The sequence below is a fragment of the Toxotes jaculatrix genome, chromosome 8, assembly GCF_017976425.1.
Source record: "Toxotes jaculatrix isolate fToxJac2 chromosome 8, fToxJac2.pri, whole genome shotgun sequence".
In the NCBI taxonomy this organism is placed as follows: domain Eukaryota; kingdom Metazoa; phylum Chordata; class Actinopteri; family Toxotidae; genus Toxotes; species Toxotes jaculatrix.
Window position 1 is genome coordinate 10,950,336 of NC_054401.1, and position 14,828 is coordinate 10,965,163.

Consider the following 14,828-nt stretch of genomic DNA (forward strand, 5'->3'; position numbering starts at 1 on the left):
GTCCAAATCACAGCTTGTCACCGGTCCCACTGAAACTCAACCGACCTCCCGACTTTTGAAATTCAAAGTGCACCGAGCAAGCTAGTTAGTTATCACTTTCAACAAAGTCCACTCTTAATTCGTACGAAAATCACAAAAGTGATAACGGGCTAACCAGCTGCTTAAACGCGGATAACTTCCAACTGTTTAAACTTGCTTGTACTCTTGTAAGAGACTCTTTCGGCCCTGCCGTTACTGTTCCAGCCGTTAATGGAGGTTATTCTCACTTAATATTCTCGCTATTTTCTGTTTTCTTGCGGCGTCTCACCCGTCCAACGGCTGGATGGCTTTTCACGTCCTTTACCGGTATCTCCCCTACTCTCTTTCTCCCCCTCCCCCTCCTCGCACCAAAGCGGTTGCTAGCTTGTGACGTAACTCCCAGGGACCGTCGATAACTTTATTCGCCGTACTCATACGAAAAACTACAATATCGTCGCCTACTTCCTCAATTACCTTTACAGCTACATTGATTAAAGTCAACGCCGCTACGTGCCACGTTTACATCCACAATGCGAATTTTCAGAAGCATTTTATGTATCTTTAATTGCTCTGCCTGAGCCACGGTTTGCGGGTGAAACTTTTCAGACGTTGCCTAGGCGACATGGTGCGCGGAGCCGCCTATTGTTCTAGCCGCGAGCCCTGGCCTTGGTGCTGAAACGATGCCTCTTGACGCGAAGCCGAAAGCGCGCCGCCGACGACGTGCACGCAGTCACGACTACTACAGCTGTTCACGCCCGATCCCGAAAACACGCTCACACCCACACAGAGTAAAATGTGTGACAGAGGGAAGGAGACATAGCTCCGGGTTGGAGTTGGCCTACTTTACAGTCTGTAGGCTACTTTGAAAAACCGGCCGACGTTAGAGCACTGTGAAAACAGTGTTTCCAGTGTAAATGAAAAACAGCCAGATCACACCCCTTTTTTCTTATGTTTAAGGTGCGTGTGCGTGATCAGAGTCTTGCAAAGAGACTGATTGGAAAGAGAGAGTCATAGGGTTCATGGTAATTTACTCCAAAAGGTCACCATCTGCCTGCCTTGCCTCGTGCCCTCTGTGAACCAACATCCCCCGCTACATTCATCCACCAATATACACCCCACCCACCCACACACACACACACACTTGCATGTATATATATCACCACACCAGGGGCTTCTTACAAACCCAGCACCGGCAGGAGAAGCACGCAACGCCCGCTGCGCCCGCGAGGATGTGAACGGTGTGCAGGCAGCGGGCATCACGCCACCGGAGCTGTTAAGCCTCCCTGCACGATGAAGAAGAAACAAAGCACGCAACTGCATGACCAGGGATGCTGAGGAGAGAAAAACCTTAACTCAGTGTTACTCAGCTTTTTTTTTTTTTTTTTTTTTTAAGCTATGCAGCTATTCCTCCACCTCCAGACTGAAGTTTTTTGAATGGTCGACCGTGTTTGAAAGCACCAAACAAACAAATTAATCTGGCAGGGCTTTGGCTACTTTTAAGGGTAAAGAGGTCATGTCCTGTTGTTTCCTGGGAATCTGGAGTTTACATTCTACATTTACACGATGGGTATTTTAGTGCCTTATTCAAGTACTAATGGGGTTAAACCTGACTACTTATAGGCAAAAAACAGTTGTTGTTTTTTTTATTTTAAACAAAGCTTTTAGAATTTAGACATTCATATAGTAAAAAAAAAAGTTTGCTGAAATTTCATTGAACTGTTAACTAAATAAATAAAATATGAAGCATCCAAATATTTGGGGGGTATTTCTTTTGGGGGGTGGGGGTCATTGGGGGTATTTGGGTTCATGACCACAGTGTTTCTAAACCATCACTGCCACAGGCCTTCTGTGCTTCAGCAACATTATAGTTCAACAAAATTGCCCTGCCCTTTAAACTTGAAACTGTGCTTTCACTTTGTTTTACTGTTGGCTCTACTCATCACACTCCTACTCCTTCAGCCACTCCTACACTTACACTTCTGGCGGCAAGACACATCTGACCTTTCCCAACTTCCCAACAAAAAATGTTTTTTTTTCTGTTTTTTGCTCTTTTTTTGTGTTATCCACTGTGGACTTGGAATAATTTCCATGAAAAACTTCATTTGGAAATACAGCCTTTTTATCAGACACTTAAGCATCATGCAGCACATATATAAAGGCGAGGACGAAGGACGAGGAATGTAATTGTTTAAGTAATGCCTTTGTTTATTTCATGTCTTTTTGGTCCTATACTGTTATTTGTGCAACACAGGAATGTGGTACAATGACTGCATTCTGATGTGACTGATTTTACTGTGCCATTTTGGCCAGCTCTCTTTTATAAAACAGATATTATACGCATGTATCAAGAGACTTATTGGTTAAATAAGACAAGCACACAAATAGTTTCAGTGCAGACACGACACCAAATCCATACATTTCTGAGGGCAATCGGGCCGGTTATTTACGTATGAAACTCAATGGCGCCATCATTTGGAAGAAACTGGCTATATCAACTTCATTCATTGGACAAATAGAAAACATGGAACACTACTTAATGTCTCTGTTCTTTCAGTTTTATTTAAAATGGTTTATCATTCAATAATTTTTCCACACTGTTTTTGTTTTTTGCATGATAATAAAAAAAATCTGTCCATGTATCAATAATAACAATCTCATAAACTCTGGTGGTAACAAAAGAAAATTGCTACAGCCTCTTGAAACTGAAAATAAATTACATGTTATTTAGATAATAGATAAATTACTATCCTTTTTTGTTTTTATATAAACTGTAATTTTTTCTATGAGGGATTAGAGACAAGAATGATGCATTCAAAGCCACGATCTCAAAACACATAACCATACTCACGTGCATGCACACACACATACATATCACACACATCCGCAACTCACGTGTACTTGTTGAATGGAGAATACAACAGTTATATGACAATTAGATGTGAATAAATGCAGTCTACAACAACACTTCTGATAACTCTTACTTAGTTATAAAACATAAGCGCCTACTATGTTCAAAAGAAATTATAGACATTAAAACATATCTGACAAATATACAGACTCCTCCTCACCTCTGAGTGGGCAGAGTGTGACTATATGTTTCTTGGTGGGAGGTGTAGGAAAAGGAAGAAAAGAGACAGTCAGAAAGAGTACTTACACACATATACAGAGGTTGCCACTTCGATATGCAAAATATTTGCTTTCAGGTCAAAGCAGAATGGTTGCATTAGATCTACATCATAACTGAACTTATTAAAAGACGACTGTAAACTTTCTCAGTCTTCATAAGGTCTTTCTTAATTCTGGCTTCACCTATTCTCAGAGGACAGATTCATCCTCCCCTCCCAAGAAGGAGATGATGGAGAGGATGTACTGAGATGAGGTGAGGAGACAGGGAGGACATTAAGATGTGTTTTTTAAGAGCTCAGCCCAATCGTCATGGTGCTGTGTGTTCATCAAAATGAAAAATGAAAAAGCTAAGTCAGGAGAGATCATTTTACATCGCCAAACCTGTGCGTCACCAAGTTCATGGTTATTATGGGCTTTATTCTATATCTTTCTTATTGTCAACAAATCCCATGAAAAGACCAAATTAAAAATGAATTGAAACTAGAAACTAACTTGTTGTCAAAAAAAATATTAAAAACAAAACTGAACCACAATATTGCACTGAGTGACATATTCCTTCATTATAATGAACACATGCACTGTAGATTATTTTGAAAGAATCTCACATGCACTGTCCTGGTGTCATAAATGCTCAGTGTGTGTTATTCCACAGCAGAAAAATGCCCCAAACAAATGCACAATTTACTCCAGTTTGAGTGAGATTTGCTAAAGACCACTGAGCACATTTGTTTCAGAAAATTACTAATCTTTAAAAAAATCTTCAGTGGGAACAAGTGGACTTAGGGCAGAGACACGCATTGATGGTTTTGGTCTTTTCATGTGATTTATGGACAAGAAGAAAAATATACCACAACCAACCAACACCAGTCTTATCACCTGATAATTTAATTTGTAAAAAATTCTTATTTAGTGAGCGTCCTGTCTAATATCCTTATTATCCTTATTATATATTCGGGAAGCCTCTCACCTTCGACTTCCTGCTCTGATATAATTTATTTGGTCACTTACTGCCATGGTCACCCCACTCCTTTGGTTCATCTGTCCAAATACTGAAGTGAACAATAAGAGGACACTTGAGGAAATATTTTTGGCAAAGAGAAAAAGAGACATACAGTATGTAAATCAAATCCTTCTAGCTTAGTTGGGAGTAGCCACTGTAGTTCAGTGGGGGACATTTGCAGCAAATAGAAACAAAATAGATCTATTCCAGTAGATCTTCAGCAACACAGATCTACAGTATACACACTTTATCTAGCACACATGGTAATTATTTGTTCAGCACATAATTAGTGGTATGCATGTCTGACTACATCTGTATTGCGATCCTGTAGATTAGGAGGAATCTTAACAAAGGCTAAAAATGCTGTTAAACCACAGCTGTGTCCTCAGTGAGGACCTTCCATTATCTTCTCTCAGTCACAGAAATGCCTTCAAGTGTGGAAATCACAGCAAATGCATTGCTCAGCCCTGTGTGACACATTATGAACCTGTTAAAGCTAATGCACAAAGTAAACAGAAATAAGCTCAGTAGAATATGTGGTTCTAAGAGACATTGTAAAATTGTATACAGAGAACTGGTAAAAGGAACCGGCTGCTTTCACAGTGTTTTACCTGAAAAATCAGGTGAAAATAGCTGAACGGTATCTGAACATCACACATCTACTCTGGGCTGTCCATTTCTACAGACTTGTCATTTAAGAGGTGATCAGCCCTTTTGACCTAATCCTTGACTTACTGCACACCTGGGCTGTCTGTGCTTGGCAGGTCATTGCCTCTTAGCACGCTGAGCACTCTGAGCACACGAAGCACAGCAGGCGGTCTTGTAGTAGGAGTAGACACACAGTCTGGCCTGCACCACCATCACACAGTTATGACGTCTATCTTTGCAGTTCTCATCTGTGATTAAAGAAGAGGAGATAGATGCTGGTAGGGAGAAAGCCAAGACACATGTATATAAACGGTCACATCAACTCACACACCAACCTGGGACTTGTGGACTGCAGGGTATTGTGTTGCAGATTTGCTCCTGTTCTGGTTTGGTGTCGGGATCACATTCAGGGCTGTGCTTTTTGTCTGGCGTTAGGCACCGTACCTCCCTCATCTGTAAGCCTTTTCCACAAGAACGTGAGCACTGAGAACAAAATCAGAGACAGAGTTAAAAACATCATTAGAAATAGAAATGCAACAGTATTAGAAATGTTGTGATTAGCACACAATACGCCAGCAATCCTCTGACTACCGGAGTTGTCCTGACTGCTTTTGCATGTTCCGTTTGTAATTTCAATTTTCAACATTTTATTCCCGGATCTCTGTTCCTTTTCTCTTGTCTCTCACCGCACTCCACTCTGTTGTGAACCACTGTGGCTGACATTCTCCCATGTCACACTCCTGGACCGCGGCAGGCTTGTCCAGATGAGCACACTCATTGGCTGGTGCAACAGTAAAATCATTCCCCATCTTCTGGACACAAATGATGTCTCGTCGCTGAGATCCTTGTCCACATGGGACGTTACACTGGAAAAAAACAACAAAAATCAGCCATGTAATCTACAAAAGGAATACAGTGGCTATATTCACTGCAAAATAAATGCAACGTTACTTCAAAATAAAGAAAGAAAACCTTTTTGAACAAAAATAGAACTGAACAGACCAAAAAAATGACAAAAAAATCCTTCCTTCTTTATTCCCTCTGTCCTACCTGTGTCCAGGGGCTGCTGTACCACATGGCTATTGGCACACAGGGGCCCCCATTACAGGCCTTCATCTCTGCTGGTTTTTCCCCAACACAGTCCCCTCCTCCTGTACCCTCTCTGACCCCTCCTCGAGTCAGACACACCACCTCTCTCCTCTGCACCCCGGGGCCACACTGTGCCGAGCACTGAGGGACACAAAGTGGAAGACCGTATTGAGGATCACTGTGAAGTGCCATAAATGTTAGTTCCTATGTGTCTGTGTGTTACTTACAGTACTGGACCAGTCAGTGAAGTACCAGTTGGTTACACAGGGCCCCATGTTGCACTCCTCACTTCCCTGTGGACGGAGCCTGGAGTTGCACTCCTTGTCATTCACCACGTTGCCTTTATCGCTGACACAACGCACACTCCTTGTCCTTCTTCCTACTCCACAGTCGACTGAGCACTGTGACAGAGAGAGACACAATGAAGAAAGGGTAAAAACGAAGAAATCTAATTCATTTAAATTCCCATTACATCGTCTGCAATGTATAGTAAATCAACTTCTTGTTGACAAAGAATGTGATGGTTGATGGTTCATTATTAAAATTCAGAAAACTGTGTGCTTCTCTTTCTTTTGAGGATTCGTAACTATTATAATATTTAAAGTGTACCAAAATGTGTAACTAATAAAAAAAATAAAATAAAAACAGTTGAAATATTAACCAACATAAACCAATTTTAAAATGATTTGCTGCAACCCAGCCCATGGCACGCTGTCTGCAGTGGTCTCTGACTTGAAAAGTGATCAAATACTTGTATGATAACTTAATGAAGGCATTTTAAAATTTATGATATCAACACAGTGTCATCATTTCCAAACACTGTGGCAAACTTTATAGGAACTCCACAAACACAACCACTCATGCTTATTTTAACCCGACCCCACCCACTCACTCTCTTTTAATCATGTTTGTGGCCTTGTGAACGGCTGAAACTCCCAGTTATGCACTAGCGCTGTGGACCTACCGTGCTCCAGTCTGAGCTGACCTCCCAGTGGGAGCAGAGGCGGAGCTGGCAGGCCTGCGTGGACTCTGGTGCGGTGAGGTTGGCACAGTGCTGTGGGTGGACCATGGTGGAACGGCTCCCAAAGCTCTGCCTGCACTGGAGCTGCCTCTGCTGCACCCCGGGGCCACAGGACACACTGCACTCTGACCATGCACTGGCCTCCCAGCTACCACACAGACACAGAGGGAGACGGGTTAAAGGTAAATGTTACTGGAAAACACAAGGTCAAATGTCTTCACTATCTAAATAAAATTAAAAAATTGTCTATCACAGGTGTTCAGGTTTGTTTATGCAGAATAATTACTGCATTCATCCATATATTGACACTGCAGATAGCTACTGTATTGAATATTTCAGTCCACCTGCAAATTACAAATACTGCGAGAGAGTTGAATTTCTGCAAACAAAAACAGAAAAACAATTTCTGTATAATGCATTTCTCTTCAAGGTTAAGCTCACTATGGTGGGCAGGCTTGTGTGTTACAAGGCTCCTCCTCAGGAACAGGTTTGGCAGCAGAGTCACACTTTCTCTCCGGGACTTCCTCATCTGTGTGACGGTTTATACACAGAATCACTCTATACTGAGAACCTGCAAAGACAAAGATGTGGACAGATTGGCAATTATTTTAGTTCCATGTTCTTGTACTTCCATCCACCAACCACAGGAGGGAGACTTCATGTCATTCAAAGCAAGAAAATAAGTATTTTGCTTTGTGTATGAGGCAATTAATTTTAAAATGACACACACAAAGAAGTATGTGTCTTATCAGAACCTGACCTTTGCCACAGGAAGCAGAACACTCTGTGAGTCCGCCTTGTTTCCAAACAAAAGGTGGCTCAGTGTCAGGTGGCAGGTCAGTGCGAGGGGGGATCCGAGCGTTTCTGTTAGGTGCAGATCCTCTAGTGCGCAATCTGTCAGGCGTCCACCGGTCTGAGGATGGGGGAGAAAACACAGAGGAGGAGGAGGAGGAGGAGGAGGAGGAGGAGGAGGAGGAGGAGGAGGACGAAGAGGAGGACGAAGAGGAGAAAGAAGGGACAGAAACAGGGAGAGGAGCAGGAGGAGGGTCTTCTACTGACACAGTGAGAGGACCTGGGAGAGTAGAAAAAATAAAACGGACAAGAAGACAAATCAGAAAGGGCAGGAAAGGTGAAAGAGTGAGGCAAAGATTGGGAAACACAAATGAGAAGGAGGAGAAAAGAGCGATAAAGTGTGAGGAAAGAGGCAAAACACGAAAGCTGAATTATTGAGAATAGGAGGAAGGCAGTGAGTCAGAGGCTAATGATGTCACAATGAGGTCAGGGTCTCATGACAGCAAACATGTGGACTAGATAGCCTCCCATCTAGGTCATACACAAACACACAAACACACTTATACAGTAATCCCTCCCACTTGGCCCACAACCACACCCATCCTAATCCATAAACACGTCAGTCATTCTCTAAGGATATGAGTTGGTGTTTCTCTGAGTAATTTGGAAAGAATGAATCTGGAGATCTTCGATTTGATTTAGGGTCAAGTTCTGCCACCCACAAGATTAAACTGTACTGTACATGTGTCCTGTCTTTCTGTGCTACTGTATGGAACATGCGGAAAACACAGCTGTCAAAACATTTGCCAAACAGAGCAGAGGAAAACAGAAAGTTGGGGTGCGATGGACTTACCACGAAGGGGTGCCCTCGCCGGCTCTCGCTCCCTTGGCCTCTCTCTGGCTGTCTCCCTCTCTCTCTCCGTCAGCCTCTCCCTCTCTCCCTCCTTCTTCTCCATTGGGATGTAAAACTCATAGTCGATGCCAGGGTTCTCCTTGTGGAAAATGATCTGCAGAGAGAACATTCAGGACTAGAGGTGAAAAGTAGCCAGTGGCGAGAAACACCCTAAAACGTCTTTACTGATCCCCAAAGAGAAATTTATTGCTCCCCTTTCTTCATAGGGAGGTCAAAGGTCAGGATGAGCTACAAGGATTCAGTGTCATGCTCTGGGATACCTCAGCAGGGTGTATGCTTGTTACTTTGAAACTCTGCAGTCCATCTACAAGACCTAACATAGTAAAGGTCATCTAAACTTAATCAGCAGGAGTCTCATGGCAACAGCATTTTGATCTGCTATATTTTGCCAGAGATGAGATGTTCTGAAATAGCTTGTGTACAGAGGATAAACCCTTTTGATTTAGACGACAGTGTGGCTTTTCTTGTGACACCACCCACAAACCAAGTTTTTTTTTTTTTTGCTATTTTAATCCTTTACTACAGATACGTGGGATATAAACGAAAGAGAGAGAAATATAACATTGGGTCCTGGCCATACTTGAATTTGGGACATTGTACTTCATAGCCAGTGTCTGTGCCCCTGTCTTCCCAGCAGTGGTAAGGATCTACAGATAACAGTCTTTCTATTTTAATCCATCCAACTATTTCTTTTCCAACGTGTAATGAGCATTACAACCTCACAGAGCCGCTGGCGTGGTTATAGACTCTCAGTCTTTTTATGTCTTATTTCTATATCCTACTAAGCCTTAACAATGCAGGTGATTCCAGAGGAGATCAAACTCAGGCTTGGGGGGTTGCTTGCTATTTTTACCCCCTCCATAGCTACTGGATGTAAACCTACACATGACTGCTGTTCTTTAATAAGATCTTAGCCTGAGGTTAGAGTTGTTATTATTAAGCCGTGGATAGTCTGATGTGGCTCAGGCTAAGCTTTAGTGTAGATGTCTTTATCCCGCCATAATGCTAAAACAATGCTGCCTATCTGGAGGATCTTGACACAGAGCAGGAGAGCACAGCCTCAGGCTTACAACAATGTTATAGAGATGTGAAATACTCTGTGTAGACATGTGCACGATTCTTATCATTAACTTAATTTTGTCATGCCCTGGTTCATGTTTACTTGGGTTAAAAGAAATGCCCTCCTGTTTTCCAGTACTTACATATAGTTGTAGCTGTGTGGTGGTGGGTCCTGGGGCTTTCAGGGACTCTCCTTTCTCTTCCTCCCCCTCCATCTGCGCTCTAGGTCGGGTGTAGGTGAAGGTAGTCCCCCCTGCTTGGTACTCCCCTGGAGGGTCCACAGCCCAACGCCCATTCACCACTGAAGCCCCTGTGCCACTCCTCATGGCTTGAGAAATTAGTGGGGGTGAAAAGGTCAGACGGGAAGATCTTTTCTTATTTTGGCCTTGTTTAGTCTACGTAGTAGTGAATTCTTAGGAAACCCCCCCTAAGCTAAAACACTCTCAGACAGACAAACACAGACTTTGGAGTGCTGTCTCATTACCAAACAGCAGGCTGGCAAGACAAACAATCACACACACACACACACACACACACACACACACACACACACACACACACACACACTTCACTGGATCCTTTTGTACTCAAACAATACTAGCTTTATCTGCTCTGAATCTGCAAGGCCACAAAATTTACAGTCTTAGTTCAAGCCCGCACACACTCGCTCATTGGCCAAATCTCATTCCAAAATCTGCAATTTCCTCGCCAATGTCTCACTTTTACAGGGGCTGCAACCAGTATTGTTGAAGAACTCTTAAACTGCATGTGTGTGTATATGTGTGTATATGATTTTTCCGTGCTTCTATTACAATTTACCCAGGTAGTTAGGGCTTGCTTTTCTCTCCGTGATGTTAATGAACGTAGCTCCGGGTGGGATGTCCAGGATTTTGTGGTAACCAAGGGGAACCGTGAGATTTTGGAAGCTTCCCGTCACCTTTCGACAGGAGGTTTCCCGCCCACCACATACTCCACACTTGTCAATCACAGAGCCGGAGCCCAGTATTCCATCGCAGCCCTCGGTCTGGCAGGAGAAGAAGGTGAAAAGATGTGAGTGATGGGTCAGACAATGGGGTAGGGAGATGTGGGAGGAGGAGTGGGGACAGAGGGAGAGAATAGCTATTCCAATCTTGCTGACATTTCGCATCCATTGCCAGTGTTTATTTCACTGATGTTGGTGCAAATTGGTAATTGTAGCTTGCCAGATTCCTACCAGAAACAGAAGGGTGGAATGAGGGGGAAATCAGAGAGTGAGAGTGCAAATGAGAGAAAGAGGGAAAGAAACAGAGAAAAGAGGCCCAGAGTAGGGTAATAAAAAAGATTGGAGACTCTCCGAATCTGAATGCCAGGCTTAAATCAGCCTCCAGACGTGAGACTAGGGGAGCCAGGTTCTGGACTTTGTCAGCCCCTGTTTAGACAGGAGGGACTTGGGCCCAGACACCTGAAGCAAAAAATCTCACACGTACACATGAAATTCCACTCACCAGACAGCGTCCTTCCACACACACGTCATTTGAGCTGACATTGAAGCAGGGAGTCCCATCTCTGACACGCTCAGCCTGACGGACGTAGAAACGATAGCTGGCAGGTCTGCAGGTCAGCTCGCACTGCTTGTCCGCACCAACTGCAACAGAGCGTAGTAGGATCACTGCACCACATATATGTTTGTCTTAAGTGTGTGTGACTGTGAGGTCCCCTGTGTTCATGTGCAGTTTCTTTGTGCATCTGCCTGGCGAGGAGAAGACACAGCTGGGTGATGAATGTCTTTCCATGTGGCCAGGAACCGAGGCCAGACCATATAACAGTGTCAGACAGTGGGAGAGTGATAAGCTATTTCCCCCACTGCTCCTTATATGAGTGCACTCATTGCTGCACCTTCCCGGGAGATACATACCCAGAAGAGAGGTGTAAACGTAAGCTAGAGGAAGGTTAGATTTATGAGAGGAGCCCTATGGGTGCACACTGCGAGGAGACTTGTACGTGGAAACAGAGTGCAGAGGGGAAGAATCTGAGAAAGAGAAGAGGGCTTCAAGGTAAAAGAGGAAATGAAAAGTCCTTCAGCGCTTGGAGAATAGGCAGGCATATAGACGAGTGGAGAAAACAGAGGATCTCACGGGGGAATGGGGTGAGGTACAAGCAAAAAATGTGGAGGAAGTAAAAAGAGAATATCTATGTGGTGAAAAACAAAAAGGAGGTACAAAGGAATAGTTCAAAATTTTGGAAAATATGCTAAATGAGAAAAAAGAAAAACTGTAACAATGTGGTTTTGAGTCCCTCTAAAACCACAAATTATCATTTAACATTTCTGTTTATGCAAAGAGAAGATTACTTAGTGAGTTTCAAAGTAAGTGTATGGTAAGTGTTTATTTTGAGTCTTTATGCTAAGCTAGGCTAACCAAATCCTGCCTCCAGCTCCATACTTAACACAGAGGCAAGAGATGACTATTGATCTTCTTGTCTCTTGCAGAAAAAAGGGGGAAAAGCACATTTCCCAAAACTATTCCTTTAACAAATGCAGGAAGAGTTAAACAAATGGGTGATAAAGTCAGGAAGGCGCAATGACTGTCTCCATTTTTCATCATTGTCTTTGAGGTAAGAGATGGGGGTGTAACAGGGGTTAAAGGCCTCAGGCATAGCTGGTGTGTGTCTGTGTGTGTACAGGCCTGCGTTTGTGTGAAATACAGCTATAGACATGAGCTCATAGAATGAGGAAGGGGTCAGAGATTAAGTTGCAGATAGGAGGGAGGGGTTTCTGTCAAAGGGAGTTCAAGAGGGGAAAGGACAATTTCTGTGCTTCTGAAATCGTGACTTCCCACTGTGGTGTTTTATTTCTCTGCCACATATAGACAGAAATGTACCCACCATTCTATATAAATATGAACAGAATGACACTTTGCCAAGTGTGGTCAAAAACTGTTCTACAGTTTTATTATTATGTCCTTGAAACCATTTGAAAAATGAAGGTTTCGGTTTCTTTCCAAAAGTCTTCATTTTGTGAAATAATTTGACATTTTAAAGTAATCAAATTGTGGTTCTGATATTACAACAATGCCACTAAATTTCCATATAATAACACTGCAGATTGTTTCACCATGGAAAGATTTCCTCTCCCAGTTCAATAAAGCACCAACAGCAAATAACCCAAAGCTCCTACCATTTTCAAAGTCAAGAGGTTCATAGGAGATAGCCAAGAACAAAGACTAAAGGTCAAATACCAGACCCCTGCTTTCACCTTGTGTGTCCAAGGGAGAATTCAAAAAACGCATTGTACGTCGTAAACTCAAAGGAACTCCTTATGCTTTCACAGACTTTGTGAATGTTTCTTAAATTTCTGGAAGTACAACAACACCAGGTGTAATACAAGTAGTACAAAAGTCAGCATAAATAATTAGACATTAAAAACCTCCAGAGAGAAGAAAGGGATTAGTAAAACTGGACTGTTAAGATGCCACGTCATTGTTTTGTGGGTTTCCATTACAGGAGAACAACACCCAAACAGAGGGATAAGGTACCAAAGAAGTATTTCAGTGGGAGAGCAGAGTGAACCAACTGTTATCTTAATGTCAAAAAAGTGGCCAAATGTAGGCTTGCGTCCAAAATATCTCTTAAATATCTGTGTATCTTGATAAAAAATAACCTAAGTTCAGACCAAGACAGTGTGTGCAGTTTATGTAAGGACATTACAGAGTGTATTTTTATCACTAAGTAGGTGGAAGTGGTAAGGAAGTCATACACGTGAGGCAACTGACCCAAACTGGATGTTTATCTTTCTAAAAGTTTGCAAGGAAATTAAAGTAATGCATAACGAAGTACATCAATTTGCTTATAAACATACTTCAAAAGTGCAGTAGTGGTCCTTCAGCATAGGTATACATCAGTTCCAAGTTCCCTAAATACTTTTGCAAGAACTGAGGAAGCAGTGACAGGTTCAGTGGTGCAGCAGACATATGAGAGTTTGACGAATTATGTGAACGTTTCCAAAATATGATGATAAACAGTTGAAAAGAAAGTGCTTCATCAACACATAGCAGTATATCGTTAGCATATGTGGAAACTTTCTGGTACCACTAAGCGAAAGAAGAGTACTAAAGGGATGTTTCATTGTCTCTCTTTGTGACACCAAGAAGAAAATGATTTAAACAATGTGGGACCAAAACTGCTCTCATTTATAAAGAACATCAGTGAACATTTCAGAAATAAAGATGACATATATTCAAACTCATAACTATTATTGTAATCACTCAAGATGACTCTGACCTTTAGAAGCTAATCTGTTTTACTCTGCTTTACTGAAATTTCCTATTTTATTGATTTTATTCATTAATTCAATTGATTCCGATCACTGTCTGTGACTGCCATCCAAATGAGCCAAACTTTATTTTTCGGCAATGCTACTGCTACTTGTTTGCTATGAGTCTTTTGCTACTGTCACTACTAACTGCAGAGGGACAGATATACAGTACATATTTAAAAAGAAAAAGTAAAGAGAGGCAGTTCCCACCCTCTGTCTGACATTCTGTCTGTCATAGTTATCTTTGAGAGATTAGACTGGAGACAGTGACAGAAAAGAGAGGGCAAACTCAAAGTGGGAGGCGTGTTGCCGCTCATGTACTCTCTGCTCTCTTTCTGTATTTTTCCTCCTCATCTCTCTCATGTGCCCTCTCCTCTTCTTCAGTTCCTGTCCTGAAGTCATGCTCGAGCACTCTCCATCTCCTATTCACCCTTAATCTTTGCTCACCATTTTGGTCCTTATTTTTCATTTGTCTCTAGCTACTTCTCTCTGCTTCTCTGCTTTCTCTTTTCGCCTCGATCTCTGGCCTCTCTTTCTCTTCCACTGTCTCTCTCTCTCTCTCCCTCTCTGAGCTTAGTGTTCAGACAGTGGAATATATGTTGTCTAAATATACTTCCCCACTATCTCTCCGTCTAAACAAACTCCAACAGGGAGAGAGAAAGAGAGAGGCAGTGGGACAGGAAGAGGGGAGGATGGGTGCGCAGAGAGGGGATGAGGCCTGAAAAAAAGGGAATATTCAAGTAAAACAACACCTGCACGTGCAGCGATTACAAAACTACAGAGGTACTGCTTTCAGAGTTGAGCTTGCTGGGGGAAATTAGTCAAGACCATCACTTCTGTGGTTTATAACCGCAGTGGCAGCTTTACAGTT

The 14,828-nt window shown here is 42.5% G+C and overlaps 1 protein-coding gene across 5 annotated transcripts in view; it reads right to left on the bottom strand.

The window, feature by feature from the left end:
* Positions 1-2,559: 2,559 nt before the first annotated feature.
* The window catches only part of adamtsl4 (ADAMTS-like 4), a 31,533-nt gene continuing 19,264 nt past the window's right edge, over positions 2,560-14,828 (bottom strand). For 2 of the 5 annotated variants that reach the window (XM_041044097.1, XM_041044098.1), the window contains exons 6-17: positions 11,151-11,290; positions 10,486-10,690; positions 9,810-9,994; positions 8,548-8,701; positions 7,663-7,974; positions 7,344-7,473; positions 6,846-7,050; positions 6,109-6,282; positions 5,843-6,022; positions 5,479-5,658; positions 5,128-5,275; positions 2,560-5,040 (exon numbers count right to left, since the gene is read on the bottom strand). In XM_041044097.1, coding sequence (XP_040900031.1) covers positions 4,910-5,040; positions 5,128-5,275; positions 5,479-5,658; positions 5,843-6,022; positions 6,109-6,282; positions 6,846-7,050; positions 7,344-7,473; positions 7,663-7,974; positions 8,548-8,701; positions 9,810-9,994; positions 10,486-10,690; positions 11,151-11,290 — 2,144 coding nt within the window. In that variant the 3' untranslated portion in view covers positions 2,560-4,909. The remainder of the gene's footprint in view (positions 5,041-5,127; positions 5,276-5,478; positions 5,659-5,842; positions 6,023-6,108; positions 6,283-6,845; positions 7,051-7,343; positions 7,474-7,662; positions 7,975-8,547; positions 8,702-9,809; positions 9,995-10,485; positions 10,691-11,150; positions 11,291-14,828) is intronic. The other 3 variants (XM_041044102.1, XM_041044101.1, XM_041044100.1) reach the window with 3 other exon arrangements.